We start from the raw sequence: 17,693 nt of genomic DNA, 5'->3' as shown, positions 1-17,693 counted from the left end.
ATCCTGTCAGGAGACAAGGGGAAAGCAAGGCAATTCAAGTACAAAGAGCTCAAACTGAGGAGCTGTAAGACTACGAAGATGATATAAGAACAAAAAGGAAGCAAAGAACAAGTATTAATTTAATTGCTCCCTACCCCTAGCTGAGAACTGTTGGTGCAGATCTCAAAATACTCACAGCCTGCAAAGCAATAGTCTGTTGAGTTTGGTTCCAGGTGGTGGTGATTTGATGACAGTACCTTCTCTGTAGGCAGCAAAATCATCCATAAAAGGGACGTGTTCTCTTGAGTTCTTTTCAGCACTTTGAAACATGTTATAGTCTGGAACCAAGATGTTCTAGACTAGATGTTCAAAACTTATGGGCATTAATCCACATGCCAAATCTCTAGTGCTTAGAAAAGCATGTTTGTTTGAAATATATCTCCAAGCTCTTTTGTTTATTCATATACCTAAGCCCTTATGACATTGCACCTATAGGAGGCAGAGAAGTGCAGCCCCGTCAAGGAAGTAATGTTGACCACAGAGCAAAAGGAGTAACTTGCAGCTACGCAAATGGCTCACTAGCATAGACTGTATGAAATTATATAGAGCTTCTGATGCAATTCATCTTATGCCAGGTACATTCACTAAGACTTTGGGCAAATGTCCTTGCCACATATCGCCTGTATACTCAGTGCAATACTGAGTATAAAAGACAATGGATTGAATGGAGGAACGGAAAATTTCACCTTTTTGGTGACTTTGATCTAGCCATGTTAAATTAAAAAGAGAAAAGTTTCCCATTGGCTTTTAAGCATCTGTTTGGTCTTTGATCTTAACAAAGCAGCAAACTGTTGGATGGAGTTAGAAGGGACTTCACTGTGCACAGCTGATGTGATCTTTAACTGATACTGGAGACCTGCTGAGATTCTCCAGCTTTCTTTTAGATTGTTGGTGAAAAGTATTTCAGTGATTTAGGATGAGCAATGGGAGGCTGTATAGACACTGTGTGGCTACTCCCACCCTGGGATATGCTTAAAAACCACCAGATTTTCTAGTTAATGCAGCTATTTTGTATATGACCTGGAAGCATGGTTGAATTAATTATTTTAAATGAATGCAACTGTGATTCTTGCACAGGCAAGCATTATCATAGGGAGCGAGTGAACCTTTCTGTTGTTTGGTGTGCTTTATCAGGTGATCTATTGAAAGTAATTAAAATTTTGAATTAGTGCAACTTCAAGTGTGTTTTGGGCAAGTTTGTGATGGAAAATTACCATATCTGGACTTCCTGCTTGTGTCATGCCTTGACCAGTATACCTGCCAGCAAGAACTGCAGATTTTCCCTCTTCAGGACCCAGACTCACTTGTTTATAGTGCATTTATCCAGCACGTTCCATCAAATTCCCTCTTATAGCCAACATGAAGAGGTTGAGAACATTCAGGTCCACTGCATAAATGTCTGCCATTAGATCTAAGCAGTGTCTAGTATCAATAAAAAGCTGTTGGCATCTACCTAGGCCAGTGACTAGAGGGGAAAAAAGGGAACACATTTTTGTCAGCGCATTGCCTGTGTATTTGATACAATGGAATGCTCAGCTTTGGGAAGCTTCACCTCAAATCTAGGAGTCGACTTCTCTGTGTACAAGGTTCTCTACTTCTCACTCCATCACTTTTGAATCATCCGTAGTGGCCCATTCCAAGCTCCTATGCTATTTCATCTCCCTGAGCTCCTTCTTTTCCAGAACTTTTGTTCTCTCCAGCCCTGCTTTTTTGTTTTAATACTTGAAGTTCTTCACTGAAGCCCTAATTACCTGGAAACGCCTATTCTCTTCCTCTACCACACTGTCTTCTGTCTACAGCTTTCCTGCCCATTTATTCTCTGTATTCTGCCAGTAATCGCATCCTGGTTCCTCCCCACCCTTGTCAGTCTATATCGACATCTTATTTCCTTGTATGATTTCTCACTTTCCATGAGAAAAATCTTTTAAATCTTTCCCTTTTCCACACTCTGAGTCATTGCTCCTCCCTCTCCCTCTCCCTCTCCCTCTCCCTCTCCCTCTCCCTCTCCCTCTCCCTCTCCCTCTCCCTCTCCCTCTCCCTCTCCCTCTCCCTCTCCCTCTCCCTCTCCCTCTCCCTCTCCCTCTCCCTCTCCCTCTCCCTCTCCCTCTCCCTCTCCCTCTCCCTCTCCCTCTCCCTCTCCCTCTCCCTCTCCCTCTCCCTCTCCCTCGTTCTCTCAAATAGCTTGTCACAACCTTTTTGCCAGGTTTGCTCTAGTTCTCCCTCTGTACACCAGCTTCATGTTCAATTTGGTCTCCTGGCAACATTCCTTCATCATCATTCCTAGTTTTTCTGTTCTCTATGTTCTGCTAATATGCAATCTCTGGTGTCCATCATGCCTTTTGTTCCTGTTTTCTCTTTCCCATCTTTCTGGAGAGCACTTTTGTGTCCCTTGTCCTGCAGCGGCACAGGTTGCACAGAAGCACGTTGCATGAAACCTGTGTAGGGTCACTGAGGTGTAGGAACAGCCTGTGTCCTCCCTTGGCTCCCGAGAAGCAGATCTGAACCAGGTGTGACTTAGAGCAACCTAGAGTGGCAGTTGTGGGTTAACACCTACTGAGGCCTGAGCAGAGGCATGTGAAATACCACTACTAGAAGCTTCTGTTGGATATTTACTAATATGTGAGGATTTCCTTTCTCTATACTCCCACCTTTCCTTTCAGTACAGTCATATATGGGAAGATTTGCATCCAGATAGCAGAAGGCATGCTCCGCAAAACAAAGTCTCCATTATGCTCCGGTCTGCTACTACCCATCCTTGAAATAGGAGGGTATGGTTCATGTCCCTGCTAGTCAGCCTGGGGGTGCTTGTTGTCTCAGGGGAAAGGTCACCAAAATTTTTCAACATGAGCCAAAAAAAAAAAATAAAAATCAGCGCTTTCATGAAAAGGCCTGGGGGAATGCTTTTGTTGAAATTGGCTAAAACAGTTCAGCAAAGAGGCAGGTTTCTAGGATGAAGATTTCCATGCAAGGAAATCTTGCATGCAAAGTCTAGCAAACTTATAAACCCCTTGAGGGAGGTAGGGCCAAGTCCTGTGAATGGAGATACTGGACACGTGCTATTGGTAGTGATTTGCCACAAATGATTAAGGGAAGCTCTTCTGACAGGAAGCGAGTATCTGAGCTTTATTGTTCAGGTTTCCTGCCTCCTCCTGCCTTCTCCTGTATTTAGAGGATGCCTCTTATGTTTTAGGCACTTAGTGTTGTGTGTGCTCTGAAGGTTGGAGGATTGCCATGTGCACATTATCACTTCTTGTGATGTGTTAGTAAAAGTGTAACTGTGTGTCCACCTGCTTTTGGATAGCATAACTCTGAGAAGATTATTTATGTTCAAAATGTGGGAGTCCCCATATAGCTAGTGCATTATACTTAATAAGTATTATTAGCATTAGCAATAAGCATTATACTTAATTCCCCTTTTTGTTTGCAATTTTTCTGTAACTGCCACTTCCTTCCAGGCTTGAAGAAGGCACCTTTTCATGTTGCTGTGTGTGAAAATATCAGAGCTGGAAGAGCGCCCCTATTTCATAATGCAGAGTTCAGCAAAAAAGGGTCATTAGTGGAGCTGCCTGTCTCTAAGTCTTGCAGATAAGAAATTTCAGAGTGCTTCAAAGGAAAATCTCTTGAATGCTGTTGAGAAGAGAGGAGGTGCTGGTGCCTCCTGGGTTAAGTACCTGAGTTTTATGGGACTGCTATGATGAGCAGACAGTAATGATGGCATTCTTTGGTTTTCCAGCACTTTTATTTCACTCAATATGAGGAGTGCTAATGTATGGTCTCACAGTTAGTATTTCTGAGTGCATTAAGATCAAAAGCTAATGGCAGAGTATATAACAGCAGCCATAAAGCTGTGTAGGGGGCAGAACCTCAGCTTCGGGTATAGGCACTGCAGTTTAGAGAGTCCGTGTCTCCAGAGCATTGCTGCCGCGCTTCCTTTACTTGTCTTCTCTCTGCAGGACCAAAGAGGACACGCAGGTGACGGCCGCATGCTTTTTAGCCCTGCTTTAGAAACCGCCTCTCTTCTTCCTCTGTGGGGCCACCTCAAGGCATCCAGCCTGCCCCATACAGAGAGCAAAGGCATTCAGCTGGGGTTGAAAGCAAAGCAATACTGTTCAGAATGAGATTCCTGGTGCTGCTGTCCCCTTTTATCCTTACTTGGAAATTTGTTTTGCTAAGGCTTTAAAAGCCAGTTAAAAACAGATTAGCTTTCCATTAGTTCGCCAGTGTTCCGTCTGAATTGATCAGTTTACATTTTCAGAAGATTTGGGTGAATGATTTAAATTACTTGCAAAGCAAGTATTATGATAATGACACTGGTACCTTTTAAAGCTATGATTAGTATTTAGTATGCTTTGGCCTGATGAGCTTTCCCACCACTTGTGTTTGCTTTTGTGGAGGAAGAGCTGTGTCAAATTCTGATCAATTATTTGTGGGAAGTGTGGCCTAAGACTTCAAACTTTTCTTTGTCTTTTCTTTGTCTCTCTCTCTCCTCTAGTAATACTGAGATGTGATAGTTGAAACTAAATTCTGTTTGACTATCCTGGTACAAATCTGAAAGACCTTCTTGAAGTCAGTGGACTTTATCCAGAGTTTCAGCAGTGTAAGTTAGAGGAGAAACTGTGTTCTACCTACAAAATCTGTAAGAACTTTGGGAGTAGCAGTATTGGAGAACTGCACTGGTCAACATTTGTGATTTGTTTTGATGGCAGTTAAGGAAAAACAAAACAAAACAGGATTATAATCCACACTGGAGACTGAAGGATGAGGTGTCTAATAATGCTAGGTATGTTATTAAACAGATGTGAACAGCTGATCTGGCTACCTTTGAGGAACAGCTGAAGTAGACTGGACCTCTTTTCGGGCAGTAGGACAGTTTTCACAGAATCACAGAATGGTTGAGGTTGGAAGGGACCTCTAGAAACCATCCAGTCCAACCTCCCTGCTCCAGCAGGGACACCCAGAGCACATGGCACAGGGTGGCATCCAGGCGGGTGTTGAAGATCTACAGAAAAGGAGACCCCACAGAAAAGGAGACCCCACAGCCTCTCTGGGCAGCCTGTTCCAGGGCTCTGTCACCCTCACAAAGAAAGTATTTCCCAGAGGAATTCTTTCTTTCTGGATGTGAGCCATATTAAACATCCCAAAGTAACCTAAAATGATAGAAGCATCCACAAACTGTTGCTCATGCTTGTGTAACTTCAGGTGAAGCTGTCCCTCAATCTCAAAAATCCCAAATGAAAATATTTTGCCAGTTATGTGTTCTAAGCTTCCTATAGTATGGGAAGTATGCAGGTACTGTAAGTAAGTATGTATGGGAAGTTCCTATAGTATGGGAAAACATAAAAACCCACCTTTCCCTCACCCATTTTTTCTGGCACAAAAAAAAAAGGCTTCTGGAGTCTGGAAAAGGTTATGTCAAAGTTGTGCAGGAGGTATAATTCATACTGCGAACAATGAAAAATAACAAGCAATTTATGTGGTCAAAAGGAAGTGGTACATTAGAGCATGAGCAAGGAGCTATTTGTAAACTAACACAAAATATATAAAGCCATGATTATATATAAAGATGCATGTTTTTCTTATATGCTTTATTACTACTCAGTCTTATTTCTGCTAGCAAGTTTCATCAGTGTTCTTTATTCAGCGTGTTTCTAAGTGTTTGAAAGACCCTGAATAAAGTGTGATTACTGCTGGTGTTTTCTTTACCTGTACTTTGTCTGGTACTTATCCAGTTGCGCGCTCTCTCTCTTATTTTATACTTAGACTGTAGAAACTTGTTGGGACAGGTACTGTCTCTTTGTCATGTGATTGCACAGGTTCGGTAAATGACTGGGACTGCATTCGCTATGGCAATACAAATATATAACAATACGTAGAGGTGACCTTAAAACAAGCACGTGTTTGGACTGCGTGGAAGAGTGCATTATACTGCTGTTATAAATGAGGCGTCCATAAAATGCAGGCATCCAAAAAAAAAAAAAAAAAAAAAAAAGCCTTCGGTGGAAGATAAGTGTCAGGGGTGGCTGCTGCTGTTCCAGTGAACTATAGAACTTTTCTCTTGAAAAGACTGACTGCAGCTGCTATTGTACTCGCTTTTCTTAAAGCCTTGGGTGAATTGCTCAACCGAGCTCTCTGTTTGGAGCCTCCTAAATGCTTTCTAAATGTAAATGAGTGTAGGCAAAAGAGCAAAAGTCAATCAATCTTTGGTTCCGAAGAGCTTTATTCTTTTCTTTTTCAAGGGGGAAGGTAAGGTGAAAACTAAAAAACAGTTAACTATGAGACACACCACTGAAAAGAGCTTTTTGTGGCACACAAGAGAATTCTGAGAGTGAAACTTCGCTCCTGTAACTGAACTGAGGTTGGAGCATGAGGTTGCATTACCCCTTAGTGGGGTGTATGCAGCCCCTTTGGAGTTTAGGAAGCTACAGAAGGTAGATACGTTAACCTCTGCTCTCTGGCTTTCATTTGCTCCCTTGCAACGCAAGGGCAGTGCTGCAATTCAGGGAAAGCAGGTTTACAGAAGGTGGATAGCAAATGGGGAGGCGGCAGTGTGGGAGCAGAACAACGAGGGAAAAGTGCAGGCTTAGGCTTCAAAAGCTTTCAATAAAGATTTAAAATAATTTAACAAGATTAGGCACTGCTGCAGAATGATTGGGATTTTTGAAGAGAAATTCCAAAACTTGGAAATGATTGCGTAGAGTTCTGAGACTTTTCCACCAGACCATATGTTTTGGAATTCTATCTGCATGTAATAGTCATTTCTTTTCTTGTCCATGAAAATTACTTTTGATTTTTTTACATCATTATTATTAAATATTATTGTTAGTGAACACTGTTCTTTTAGTGATCCAAATCCTTTAAACTTGAAGGCTTAAAAAACACTAGTAGTGTCTTCCTCTTTTCCTCATTTACCACTCCCAGGGATTAAGGTGTGAAGGTAGCTTTTTCTTATTATTTTTTAATTTTTATTTCATGAGAAGACCCTTTAACAAATAAGACCTTTCTCAGATTTCTTTTGGAAAACACCCACTGCTAGAAACTTCAGTTTTATTGTTGTTCATATATTAATAACATCCATTCATAAATTTCTGGGATTATATGGCTAGTGGGAATAATATATATATGTTTTTAGCATGTGTGCAGATTTTCTCCATAAGGCAGGGTTTGCATTTTTATTCTTTGGTAAAGAAATTGTTTAAGTGCCCTTCTGTTTTTTTTTTAAAAAATAAAAATAAAAAAAATCACTTCTGAAATGGCTCACCTTACATGTAAGTATATTAAGATATCCTTTAAGAATGTTATCTTTCATTGTTTTATAGGTTGGGGAAAAATTATTTGACAGGGCAAAGGTTTGCAGCACAGGACTAGGGTTTTTGTTTCCTGAGAGACCCTCATTTATAAGACTTGATTCTCTTTGTTGACTGTGGAATAAAAGTTTAAAATCAAACCAGCTGAGGCGCCTTGATGTCTATGCCCTGAAGAACTTTGAGTTTTTGTAGAACTTGTTGGTGTTACACACTCCTAAGTGTGTGTGTGTATTTTAGTGTTGGGGTTGTTAAGACAGTGCTTATGATTCCTACTGATACTTAATTGGCACCCTAGATGCAGAAAACTGCAGAGTACTTTCTTTATATGCCCAGTGACCACATGCTATTTGACATCCTAATTGCTGTTTAGTGAAGATGGCAAATAAAAACATTACTGTGGCTCTTTTTTTCCTGTGTTTTCTGTAGTCTTTACGAAGTCAGATTGTGGTCTCACATAGTCCTTAACTGAAATGTCACTAAGCTACTGACAGCATATTGTCCCAGGCTCCATCCTGCTTTTGGAATTTCTCTCTTAATGTGCCATCTTCAGTAATGATGCTGAGTGTCAGCTTTGGGGCAAAAAGCCCCAAAAGGGCTTGTGGTTTGTCAGCTGGGGCTGGCTTATGTCTGGTGGTAGGCATGGAGTGTGTTTTTAATCAGTGGATTGCAAATTCATTAAGCTGGTGTGCTGAAGCCTATAAGTGGAGTTGTGTGTGAGCTGCTGTTCCCAGATTTGCCTGTATCACCTTTATAGATGATGGACAATTTGGGGAACTTGTCATTGTGCAATCAAGCATCTCTCTGTTCAAGTACAACTTGATTTAATCAGGAGACTGTCTTCTAGGATGTCTCTTCAGCATGGGAGATTTGGCAGGAAATTCCCAGAACTGGTGATAGCAGATGACCAAGGGAATATTATTAAACCTTGGGCATCTTTCTTTCAAGTGAAAATTAGTGAATTCTGCAAAGTCCATAAAAGCTGTGCAGCCAAGCAGGCAGGCGATTCAGCACTGAATTGGCTGGTGTCAGACTTTTTGACCTGCTGGGGAGCTTAATAAAAGGAGCATTCCTGGTAAACTGGCCCGAGTCTCCTGCAGCCCGCTCCGGAAAGGAGCTGTGGGCCAGTGGTGCAGACGTGGCCCTGGAAACTGACTGGCATTTGGCTTCAGAGGATCCCACTATGGACATGGCAAGTGATGAAAGGGGGGGGTCACAGCTGTAGGAAACAATATTGTTCTCCCCCCAGCCACGCACAGTGGCCACTGTTGTCCTGTCCCAAGGTCCCTGCAGGTGACCTAAGGGCAGTAGCCAGGGGACTGCTCAAGAGGCTTCACGCTTGCCAAGTGTTTCAGCCAGATGCTTTAGTTAATTCTTGGGACTAGCTCTGCTCTCGAAACTGGAGGTCCTGCGACACGATCTCATGCGCGTTGTTGTTGGGCCCTACTGGCTTGCAGGTACTTCTGTGCTGCACAGGCACAACTGTTCAAAGATGGTTTGAAACAAAGAAAGAATGTGTTTTAGAGATGTAGACATAGTGTTAGTGCTCAGGGATTGCTCCCTGCTAATTTTGGCTGACATGCACCCCCCCCCTCTGGCTTTCCATGCATGTGGATAAAGCTGAGGGAGGGGACACCTACCAGAGGTCACTCCTTGCAGTCCTCAGTATCTTTTATAATCTAAATGGGGCAGTGTATTAACATCTGCAAGATAGGTGAATTATGTTGGTTTTAGAAAGTCTGTCACTTATTTTGAACGGGGGGGGGGGGGAAGGCAGCTACATGGATTTTCTTCCACGTTTTCTTCCATGTTTTGTTGGAAGAGAAGTTTGCAGGCCCCTAACTGTGGAAAACGTATGGGGAAGTCTGTCATGACCACTTTACTCAGCAATGTTAATCAGTGGAAAAAAACTTCAATATGCTTCTCTATTTTTAGTCTTTCTTCATATCGTGTTCCCACAAGTGCTCTCACCATCAGTTTTCGCCCTTTCTATGTGCAGTCACTGGAGTATCATCTTACTGTGTCGCGATGCCTGCTGTGTTGTTACTGTAGGGTCTAAGTTGATTATAGGTGTAATTTGGCTGATTCTGGGGAAGCCAGTCATAAACAAAAGTGCACTGTCAGGTGGCAGCTTTAGGCATGAGGTACTGGGTAAGGTGAAGGGAGTGAGAAGGGGGATGAGAAGTGCACGGAGCCCCCCTGAACACCCTCCTTGCCTTGTGCTGAAGCAGAAGAGGCCATGTGGCTTTGCCTGGGGCTCTGAGGTCTGTGATGTCCATGGAAAGACCCTTGCTTTGGCTGTCTGCTGGTGACAGGGCTGTGAGGTAGCTCCAAATAGAACTTGCTCTTTCAGACCTGCTGTTGCTTGGGCTAACATGAGGGTTTTCCTCCTTCAGAGTTTTTTCAAAAAAGGAAAAAAGGCAAAACAAAAAAGAATGTGACCTTCCCCTGAAAATAGAAGGTGGAAAGACATGTTCCTTCTATCTCATTCTGCAAGTTTGTTGTTTATTTTTGAAGCAATCATCTATTGATTAAAGTATTTTTATTCTTTATTTTTCTAATGTTTTTACATGTTTTCTAATGTTTTTACTACCTTGACAATAGGTAGTAGAAGCACTTCTTTTAAGATTTGATTTACTGGCATGTTTAATGTGCATATCTGCAGCAGAAGTAAAATATGCCTCAGATATTAATGACAATGAGATTGAATTTACTATTTAAACTATTCAGATAGGTAAAATAATTGTGTTAGCTCACTGTATGACAATGTGATTGCATAAGGTTAAAAAGTCAGGTATTGCTATTTGATTGTGTTTCTTAAGCATTATTTGTTTATATAAACAGTATTTTATAAAAGTACTTATGTAAAAGCAGTATTATCTGTTTAAGAAAAATACTTATAATTTGCTGGTATATTAGTAAATGAAAGAAAAAAATATCCAAGAACAGAATGAAAAATGCAATGAGAAAAGAGCTTCTATTTCTATATCACAGTTTAATTTTGTAAAGAATTGGAGTTATAGCAACTGCATGCTGTAGACCTGTGCATGTAAACAGGACAAGGCTAATCTCACAGCCTAGGCAGTGGTTGTGCTACTCATCCATTTAGTGCTTTTATCACAGGGAGCTGCTACCTGCTGCTCACTGCTGGGGGAAAGAGCATTGGAAAAGTTCCTCCCCTCTCTCCTGTTGAGTCAATACAAGCAAGAGATTGAAGCGCAGCTGCTGCCACTTCTGCTGCTGCTCTCACAGGGGAATTTCAGAAGTGGGAGCTTAAGGGCACTAATTATCTCGGCAGGTATGGAGTTCTGCCTCTCAAGTGGGGTCATGTCTGTCTGTCAGGAGGACTGAAAATGGTGAGGGGATGGGTGAGAAGTGGCTTTAAGAGCAATCGAGTGAGCCCGCTTGTTCTTGGAAGATAGAGATGGCTGCAGTCAACAGGAGGCTGTCGCTAGATAAGTGATGAGTGTGGCCTCCTTACGAAGGGCAGAGGAGCACGGTATGGATGGTGAAGGCACAAGAGCAGGCAGAACAGCGTGTTAATTTGGGCTGCGTGAAATGTTTTGTAACAGGTGTGTCTAAACCCTGCTAAGAAACCTGCACTACTGGTGAACTTGCCTTCCATCAGAGAAGGTGATGACAATAGAGATAATTATGTTTTAGGGAGAAATCCTGATGAAAGGCTTTGCTGTGGGATACAGAGGAATTTGACTTAAAAGATTTAAGTCTGTTGTTGATGTAGCCAAAGGAACTAGAGCAAGAAGGTTATGCAAGAAGGTGCTTACAGCTGCACCTTCAGTCTACAGGTTGCAACTGTTCTTGCAGTAGTCTGATAGCAACAGTGCATTACTCTGACCAGAATTCAGTGTCCTGCTCCCTGTTTTGGAGGGCACACTTCTTTTTTTTTTTTTTTTTGCCATGTGAGACATTTGAAATATATTGCTGTCGAACAGAGAGAGAGAGAGAAAAGAAATGGGAAACAAAAGGGTAAAAAAAATGGCGCTTGTGGTGTACAGATAATAACCATCTATGTAACCATCAGAATTAGCAATGAGGAGCATGTTATAGAAATTATCCTCATGTACAGTTATGTCCTAGCTTTCTGTTTGATCGTAAGCAGGACGTTTGGTGTGCTTAGTGGGGTTCCAGCTAGCACTCTATACTAGTCTGAGTTTTGTTTTTCTTTTTCTTTCTGGAAAGAAAGGGGGGGAATAGTGTTCAGGCAGTGCTGGCCACTGAACTGTTTCAGCAGGTCCTGTTGTGCACAAACATCTGACTTGCTGCTGGTTTGCATTTGTATTGGATGGAGTGGAGTTGGACTGAAGAGGTGGCTATTCTGGCTCATGAGCTTGGCCCAGTGATTCTGGGAGAAAGGGCTGCCTTAGCAGTGTAGCAGGTATGCAGAAAGCATCAGAAAACTAGGAGCTGAGAGATGTTGCACTACCTGGATTTGGGTCCTGCCCGATTTATATTTTTTTCCTCATGCTACAACACTACAAATCAGAAGGTTTGATAAGTACATAAATTAAAGCCTTTTTGGTCAGAGACAGAGCTTTCACGGTGAAATTCTCAGCTCTTGAGTCAGAATATTTGTTTTTCTGAGGTGTTAACAGCAGCTGTGCTTATTTCTTCAGCCTTTGTTTAGGGTTTGAAACACATTTTGCTTTGTGGGTAGAAGCATCCAGCCCAGACCTCCCTGCCCCCAGTAGGTATTGAAATATTTCAGAGTGTTTTGGGTTCCTACCTGCTGGTATGTGAATGCATATGCAGTGGCACTGCTTGTTCGACAGTTTTGCCTGTCTTTGGTGCTGTCCATATATGCACAGTCACTTTCCGTAAATGTAATACTAGGAGTTTCTTTGCTATGTGTTTTTCATGTAGGACAGAATAAAAAATTGATTGTTATCTTCCAAAACAATATAGCTTTTTACTCCTTATGCTTGGCTTTGTAATTGGTTTTAAAGCTAAATGATGTCCGTTTTTCAAGGAAGACTTGAGTGGCTAGATGAAAATGTCATGAAAATAATGATGCTCTAGGTGACCCTGTGTGTGCAGGGGGGTTGGACTAGATGACCTCTACAGGTCCCTTCCAACCTTGAGCATTCTGTGATTCTGTCTCTCATGGTTAAATGATGAAAATGGCTAGATGAAAATCAGTATTTAATTTTTAAAGTTTGATCATGGAAAAAAAACAGTTGAATCGATCTGTGAAGCTGTTCTTACTCATTTTTGTCCTTGTCAGTTCTCTTTCATTCTTAATTCATGTAATTATGTTTTATCCTCTACCTGCAGCTGGTGTCATCACCAGTTTTGTTCCCTTCGCAGTCTTTCTCATTTGATTCTGGGGAACGAGACAGCAGTTGGACATGACGCTCCTAGCAGCCTGGATAAATGGCGAGAATGTCCCATGAAGCGAGGGAGGCAGAGCAGTCTGGCAAAGAGTCTTCCAGTTGTTGCAAAGTTTCAGGAAATAGGATGGAAAACTGTGCAATGTCATTATAGAGCAAACCTTGCTCTGTAAAGCAATTTATGTAATCTGGCACTTGTTGGGTTTTTTCTTCTATAAAGTGAGCTAAGTGTTTTGTTGTAAGTGCTGAGAGGCAATAAAACACTAACAAAGACAAAGGTTATAAACAAATCATTCGGGGCCGACAGAGGGGCCGACAAGATGCTGACAAGAAAGAAATCAAGCGTATGAGCCCAGTCACCTCTGCTGATAAATTTCATTGACTTCTGCACCATGTCATTATGGTGCAGCCTGGCCTGTTATCGCATAGCCCCAAACCTTTCATTATGGCCTCGGATGATAACAGCTGTTGATACGCTGTAGTAGGTCGGAGCGACTAGCGTGGGGGTAAAGGATCATTTTTCTAAGATGTAATAGGGAGAAGGAGGGGGAGGAAAAAAAAAAAGTGACTGAGTAGCTTTGATCTGCTTTTGTCGTTGTCCTTGCAGAGGGTTATATGCCAGTTGTGCATCTGTTTCCTGGATGAGTTCATGAAGCCTTTATGGCCATACATCTATTCCATAAAGCAATATAACCAGAGGGTCTCGGGCAGAGCAAGTGCCGGGCCTGGACTTTGTCAGACCACTTAGCCAACGCTGTCCAACGTCCACTGCTTCCACAGAAGTGGCAATATCTGGAGCCCTTTGCTGCTGCGACCGCCCCGTCGGCCGCACCACCTCCAGCAGTTCCTGTCTAGCTCAGGTATCAGCTTGCATGCTTAGCAGCAGCATAAACATGTCAGTAGCTGTTAGACTGTTGCACAAACCTCAAATAATTAGCAAAAATAAAAGATTAGAACATGAAAGCAGTCCCCAGAACTTGAGTGATCACCTAACTGTGTGAAGCAAGATACAACGCTGGGTACCTTGTAATTCTAAAGCTCTTTAACAAATAAGCATCTCCCCTTATTTTATGCAAGTAAAAAGGTGGATAAGGGAGCCCAAAATAAACTTTTAGCAAAACAGAAGAAAAGTTGTGGGTGTGAGGTATAACCTGATACTGGCATTTACTACTGGAATGCTGGAAAACTGCCAAAGCACCTGCAGGCTTTTTCTTGGCAGGAGTGTGAGTGCTCCTAAGAATGAGTGCTTCGTTTCTTATTAAGATTTGGTAAAAGACTGAGAAGAGGGTATAAGTGGAGTAAAACTGAGATGAGAAGACCAAAAACGTTTCGCTTATAACAGCGTCTGCAAAAATAATGGGGAAAAAATCAGTTGTGAGCTACTGTCATTTGGAGGAAATTCACATTCCAACTCTGCTGAGATGGATGAGTTTGAACGTAACACAGCCTTATATGATGAGTGCAGTGAAAGGAGTTGTTTTGTGTGAAGTTCCCATTCCCCTGCTACCATTTTCCATTCTCCTGTTATATTGTCCCGGGATGCTGTTGGGTTTTCTCCTGCAGCGTGAGAAGTGCAGGAGTACGCTGGAGCTTTCTTGTTCTTTGTTTTTATATGGAGGCTTGTGCTAGCAGTGGGTGGAAAAGGTTTGTTATTGTGAGCTTTCTCTTATTGTTGCTTGTGTGTGTGGTTTTTTTTTTTTTTTTTTTTTTTTTTTTTTTTTTTTTTTTACATTCTGCAAAAAAAGCAGCAGAGATTAAAACTACCTCAGAGTAGCCCTGGATCTGTCTTGCATTTACTTCTGGCTCTTTGGCTTCAGAGCATTGCACGTTGCAACTCTGTCTGTCACCAAACTTCCTAAACCTCCTACTCCTGTGTAGCTTCTGAGTATGACTAAAAAGCCACTCACAAGTAGGGATGCAGTTCCAGTGACTTGTTGCACAAATGCAGTTCATCAGCAGGCGTGGACTACAAGGCGGACGGATGCCTGGAAAGTAAAATATGGATGCCCTTTTGGCAGATGCCAAGGCAGTCTCTGTGTAGGGTCATTGTTTTTTCATTGTTGTGTTTAAAAAAAAAAAAAAGGGGGGGGGGAAAGGCTCTTTGAGGTATGATGAGGGATGCATTTAATACAGGTATTAATCATCTTCAATTTGTCTTTTAACCTTAGTGAAAGAGTGAATGGTGATTACTGAGCATTATGACTGGGGGGTTGGGGCAGGTGTGTTCTTGGTCACACCTCTGTCTGTGCTGCCACCATTTCGGTTGGAAAGATGTATTTGAGCATAGACACTCAAGCAGTGCATTTCATGACATTCCTCATAAGGGCATCCAAACTCCAGAGGTCAGATTAATGTCTGATCCAAACCCGCTCTCTTTACTGGTTACATGGAATAAATCTTGACCAATGCACACTTACTGTAATATTCTGTAATATTTTTTTCTTTATTACTTCGGAATGCATTCCACTTGTAAAAACTTTCATGGTCTACTTGACATTTTCCCCTTCTTGGAGTGTTGTGGGGTGTTGCGTTGCTTTTGGTAGGTTGCCACACCACATTGTCTAACCTTGGGCTAAGGGATTTTATTTATTTTTATTTTGCATTGTTTCAGCTGTTTTCACTTTTCTTTATTGTCTTTCCTCCAGCAGAATTTCTTCATGATTGTGGCAGCCCATTGGGTTTTTTGGTTTATAAGTTGTGATTCGTTAAATAGCCAAGTGGATTCGTTTGCCCTGGATCTGAGAAATTTTAGTACTATAGCAGTAACAGAATACTGGCATTCTGGGGCACTCTAGGGAGTTGCATCTTCCCTCATTTTGGTATGGGTTCAGGAAAGTTATTCTGCAAGAACAAGGGAGACCTAATGCTGTTCAGTTAAATGTAGTGGACGTGAGTGATATCATACTTCTAAAAGTGATCGTGAACCTTCGCAAGAAGATGTGCCAATGTAATTTGCACAGTTGTATGTGTGCTGAAATTGTTCAGTAACATACATACAGTGAGATTGCCTGTGTTCTACAAACTCTGCCTTTTTTTCTCCAAATAAGGTTTTTAAAAAGCCTCTTGCAGTGAACCTCTGTTACTTGTGGGCATTGTGCTCTTGATTATATAGGTTTTCTGTTTCTATGACCCCTCTAAGTTACATTCTTTATCCTTTATTTTTCTTTTTTTTTTTTGTCTTTGAGCAACTTAGATGATCAATTAAGCTGTCATTGTGAATGAAACCTGAATACATTTGTGTATCAGTAGCAAGAGAAATGTTCACTGGCCGATTTAAGGGCTATAACTTAGCATTCAGTCTTTTGTTATTTTTCTTGGTTTCAGAGAACAAATAAGTACTGTTACCTTCATAAAGGAATGTCTGTTCACAGAGGAGCTACTGAAGGGTTTACTGTAATAATAATAATGTGAAACTGCTAGGAAGGAGCTCATCTTGCACAATTAAAGATAGCTCCATTTACCGATTTAGAAAAGGAAGGGAATGTCTAAACCATCCTTGTCATTCCTCTTGTAGGATTACCTTGATTGCATCAGTGACCACTCCAAGCTCTCCCTGGGGCCAGAGGAGCGATCGGCCCTGTTTGGAAATATACGGGACATCTACCATTTCAACAGGTAAATGAGTGTTTGACTAAATGAAAACAGAGGAGCGATGAACCTGTGTTAATGGGGAGAGGGCAAACCGAACAATATACTTATGTCACTTTAATACAGCCAAGGAATATAAATAGGAAAATGGATTTTTTTGTTTTTTCCAGCAGGTTTGGTTTTGAACCTCAGTTAGGCAGTCTTTATTCATCAGTTTGCTTAACTATTGATTTTTATGAATTATGCGTGGTCTTAATCTGCTTTGTTTTCTGTTTCGTGATGATTATTTTCACAAAATTAAGCCTAAGCAGGCATCATTTCATTCTTGCTATATTGGTTACTTTTGAGTGCAGATATGCACTAGTCACTAGTGGCTTTTGTAGTGTTTTAAACTACTAGGGGCTCCTTAAAACAATTTGCTAAATCTCTGTGTTCAGATACCTTTTCATTTATTGAGCACTTTGGTTGCACATCTTTACATCCTCTCTAAAGCTCTATAAATGGGAATCTGGAATTACTGGGACCTTAAAATAAAATCTGAACTAATCATACTGGGGCTTGCACTTGTGGACTCCCGCAGATTGGCCCGTGGATCCGAGCACCATCAATTAAAAACTACTTCTAGGAGTTTTCAGCTATATTTATCTTTTTTCCTCATGTGTGACATATTTATCTGTAAATATGGGAAAATATTTGTATTGTTACTCTTCAGCATTAGAACTAAGCAATTCTAGTTATTTCGCGGTACAAAGAGAAGATTGAGAGGGGAATTGATCAATATGTACAAATACCTGAGGGAAGAATGTAAAGAAGGTGGGGCTAAACTATTCTCAGGGGTGGCCAGTGGCAGGGGCAATGGGTATAAATTAAAAACACAGGAAGTTCCATCTCTATGTGAGGAAGAACTTCTTTCCTGTAGGGTGACAGAGCCCTGGAACAGGCTGCCCAGAGATCTTGTGGAGTCTCTTCTGGAGATCTTCCAAACCCGCCTGGATGCCACCCTGTGCCATGTGCTCTGGGTGTCCCTGCTGGAGGAGGGGGTTGGACTAGATGGTCTCTAGAGGTCCCTTCCAACCTCAGGCATTCTGTGAGTCTGAGTCTCTCTCTAGCTTCTACCAGATACTGCAATCCCACACAATCTGGCACTATATGCAGATTTAGGTGTGCTACTGCTATTTTAGGCTTAGTATCCTGTTATAATAATTATTTGCTATCTAAAGAAAACTTCCGACTTTGGGAAGTTGAAGTTTCAAAAGAAGTAAAAAATATTTTCAGTGAATAATCTGGTTCTCCTGTATACAAAAACATAACTTTCTGTAATTTAAACTGTTACCTTTATTTATGTATGAAAATGTTAGAATTACTTATCAGAAAAAAAAAAAACCCGAAACTTGAAAATTCTAGTGAATCATTGTGA

At 41.5% G+C, this 17,693-nt stretch overlaps 1 protein-coding gene across 1 annotated transcript in view; it reads left to right on the top strand.

Annotated features, from left to right (window-relative positions):
• The window catches only part of PLEKHG1 (pleckstrin homology and RhoGEF domain containing G1), a 123,420-nt gene that overhangs the window by 73,719 nt on the left and 32,008 nt on the right, over positions 1 to 17,693 (top strand). The window contains exon 4 of the mRNA XM_088537060.1: positions 16,203 to 16,303. Coding sequence (XP_088393186.1) covers positions 16,203 to 16,303 — 101 coding nt within the window. The remainder of the gene's footprint in view (positions 1 to 16,202; positions 16,304 to 17,693) is intronic.

Source organism: Tinamus guttatus, unplaced genomic scaffold (genome assembly GCF_059628265.1).
Source record: "Tinamus guttatus ecotype Peru unplaced genomic scaffold, ASM5962826v1 Tinamus_guttatus_pri_ptg000716l, whole genome shotgun sequence".
NCBI classification, from domain to species: domain Eukaryota; kingdom Metazoa; phylum Chordata; class Aves; order Tinamiformes; family Tinamidae; genus Tinamus; species Tinamus guttatus.
The sequence above is the reverse complement of the archived record's forward strand: the minus strand, read 5'-3'. Positions and strand labels throughout refer to the sequence as shown.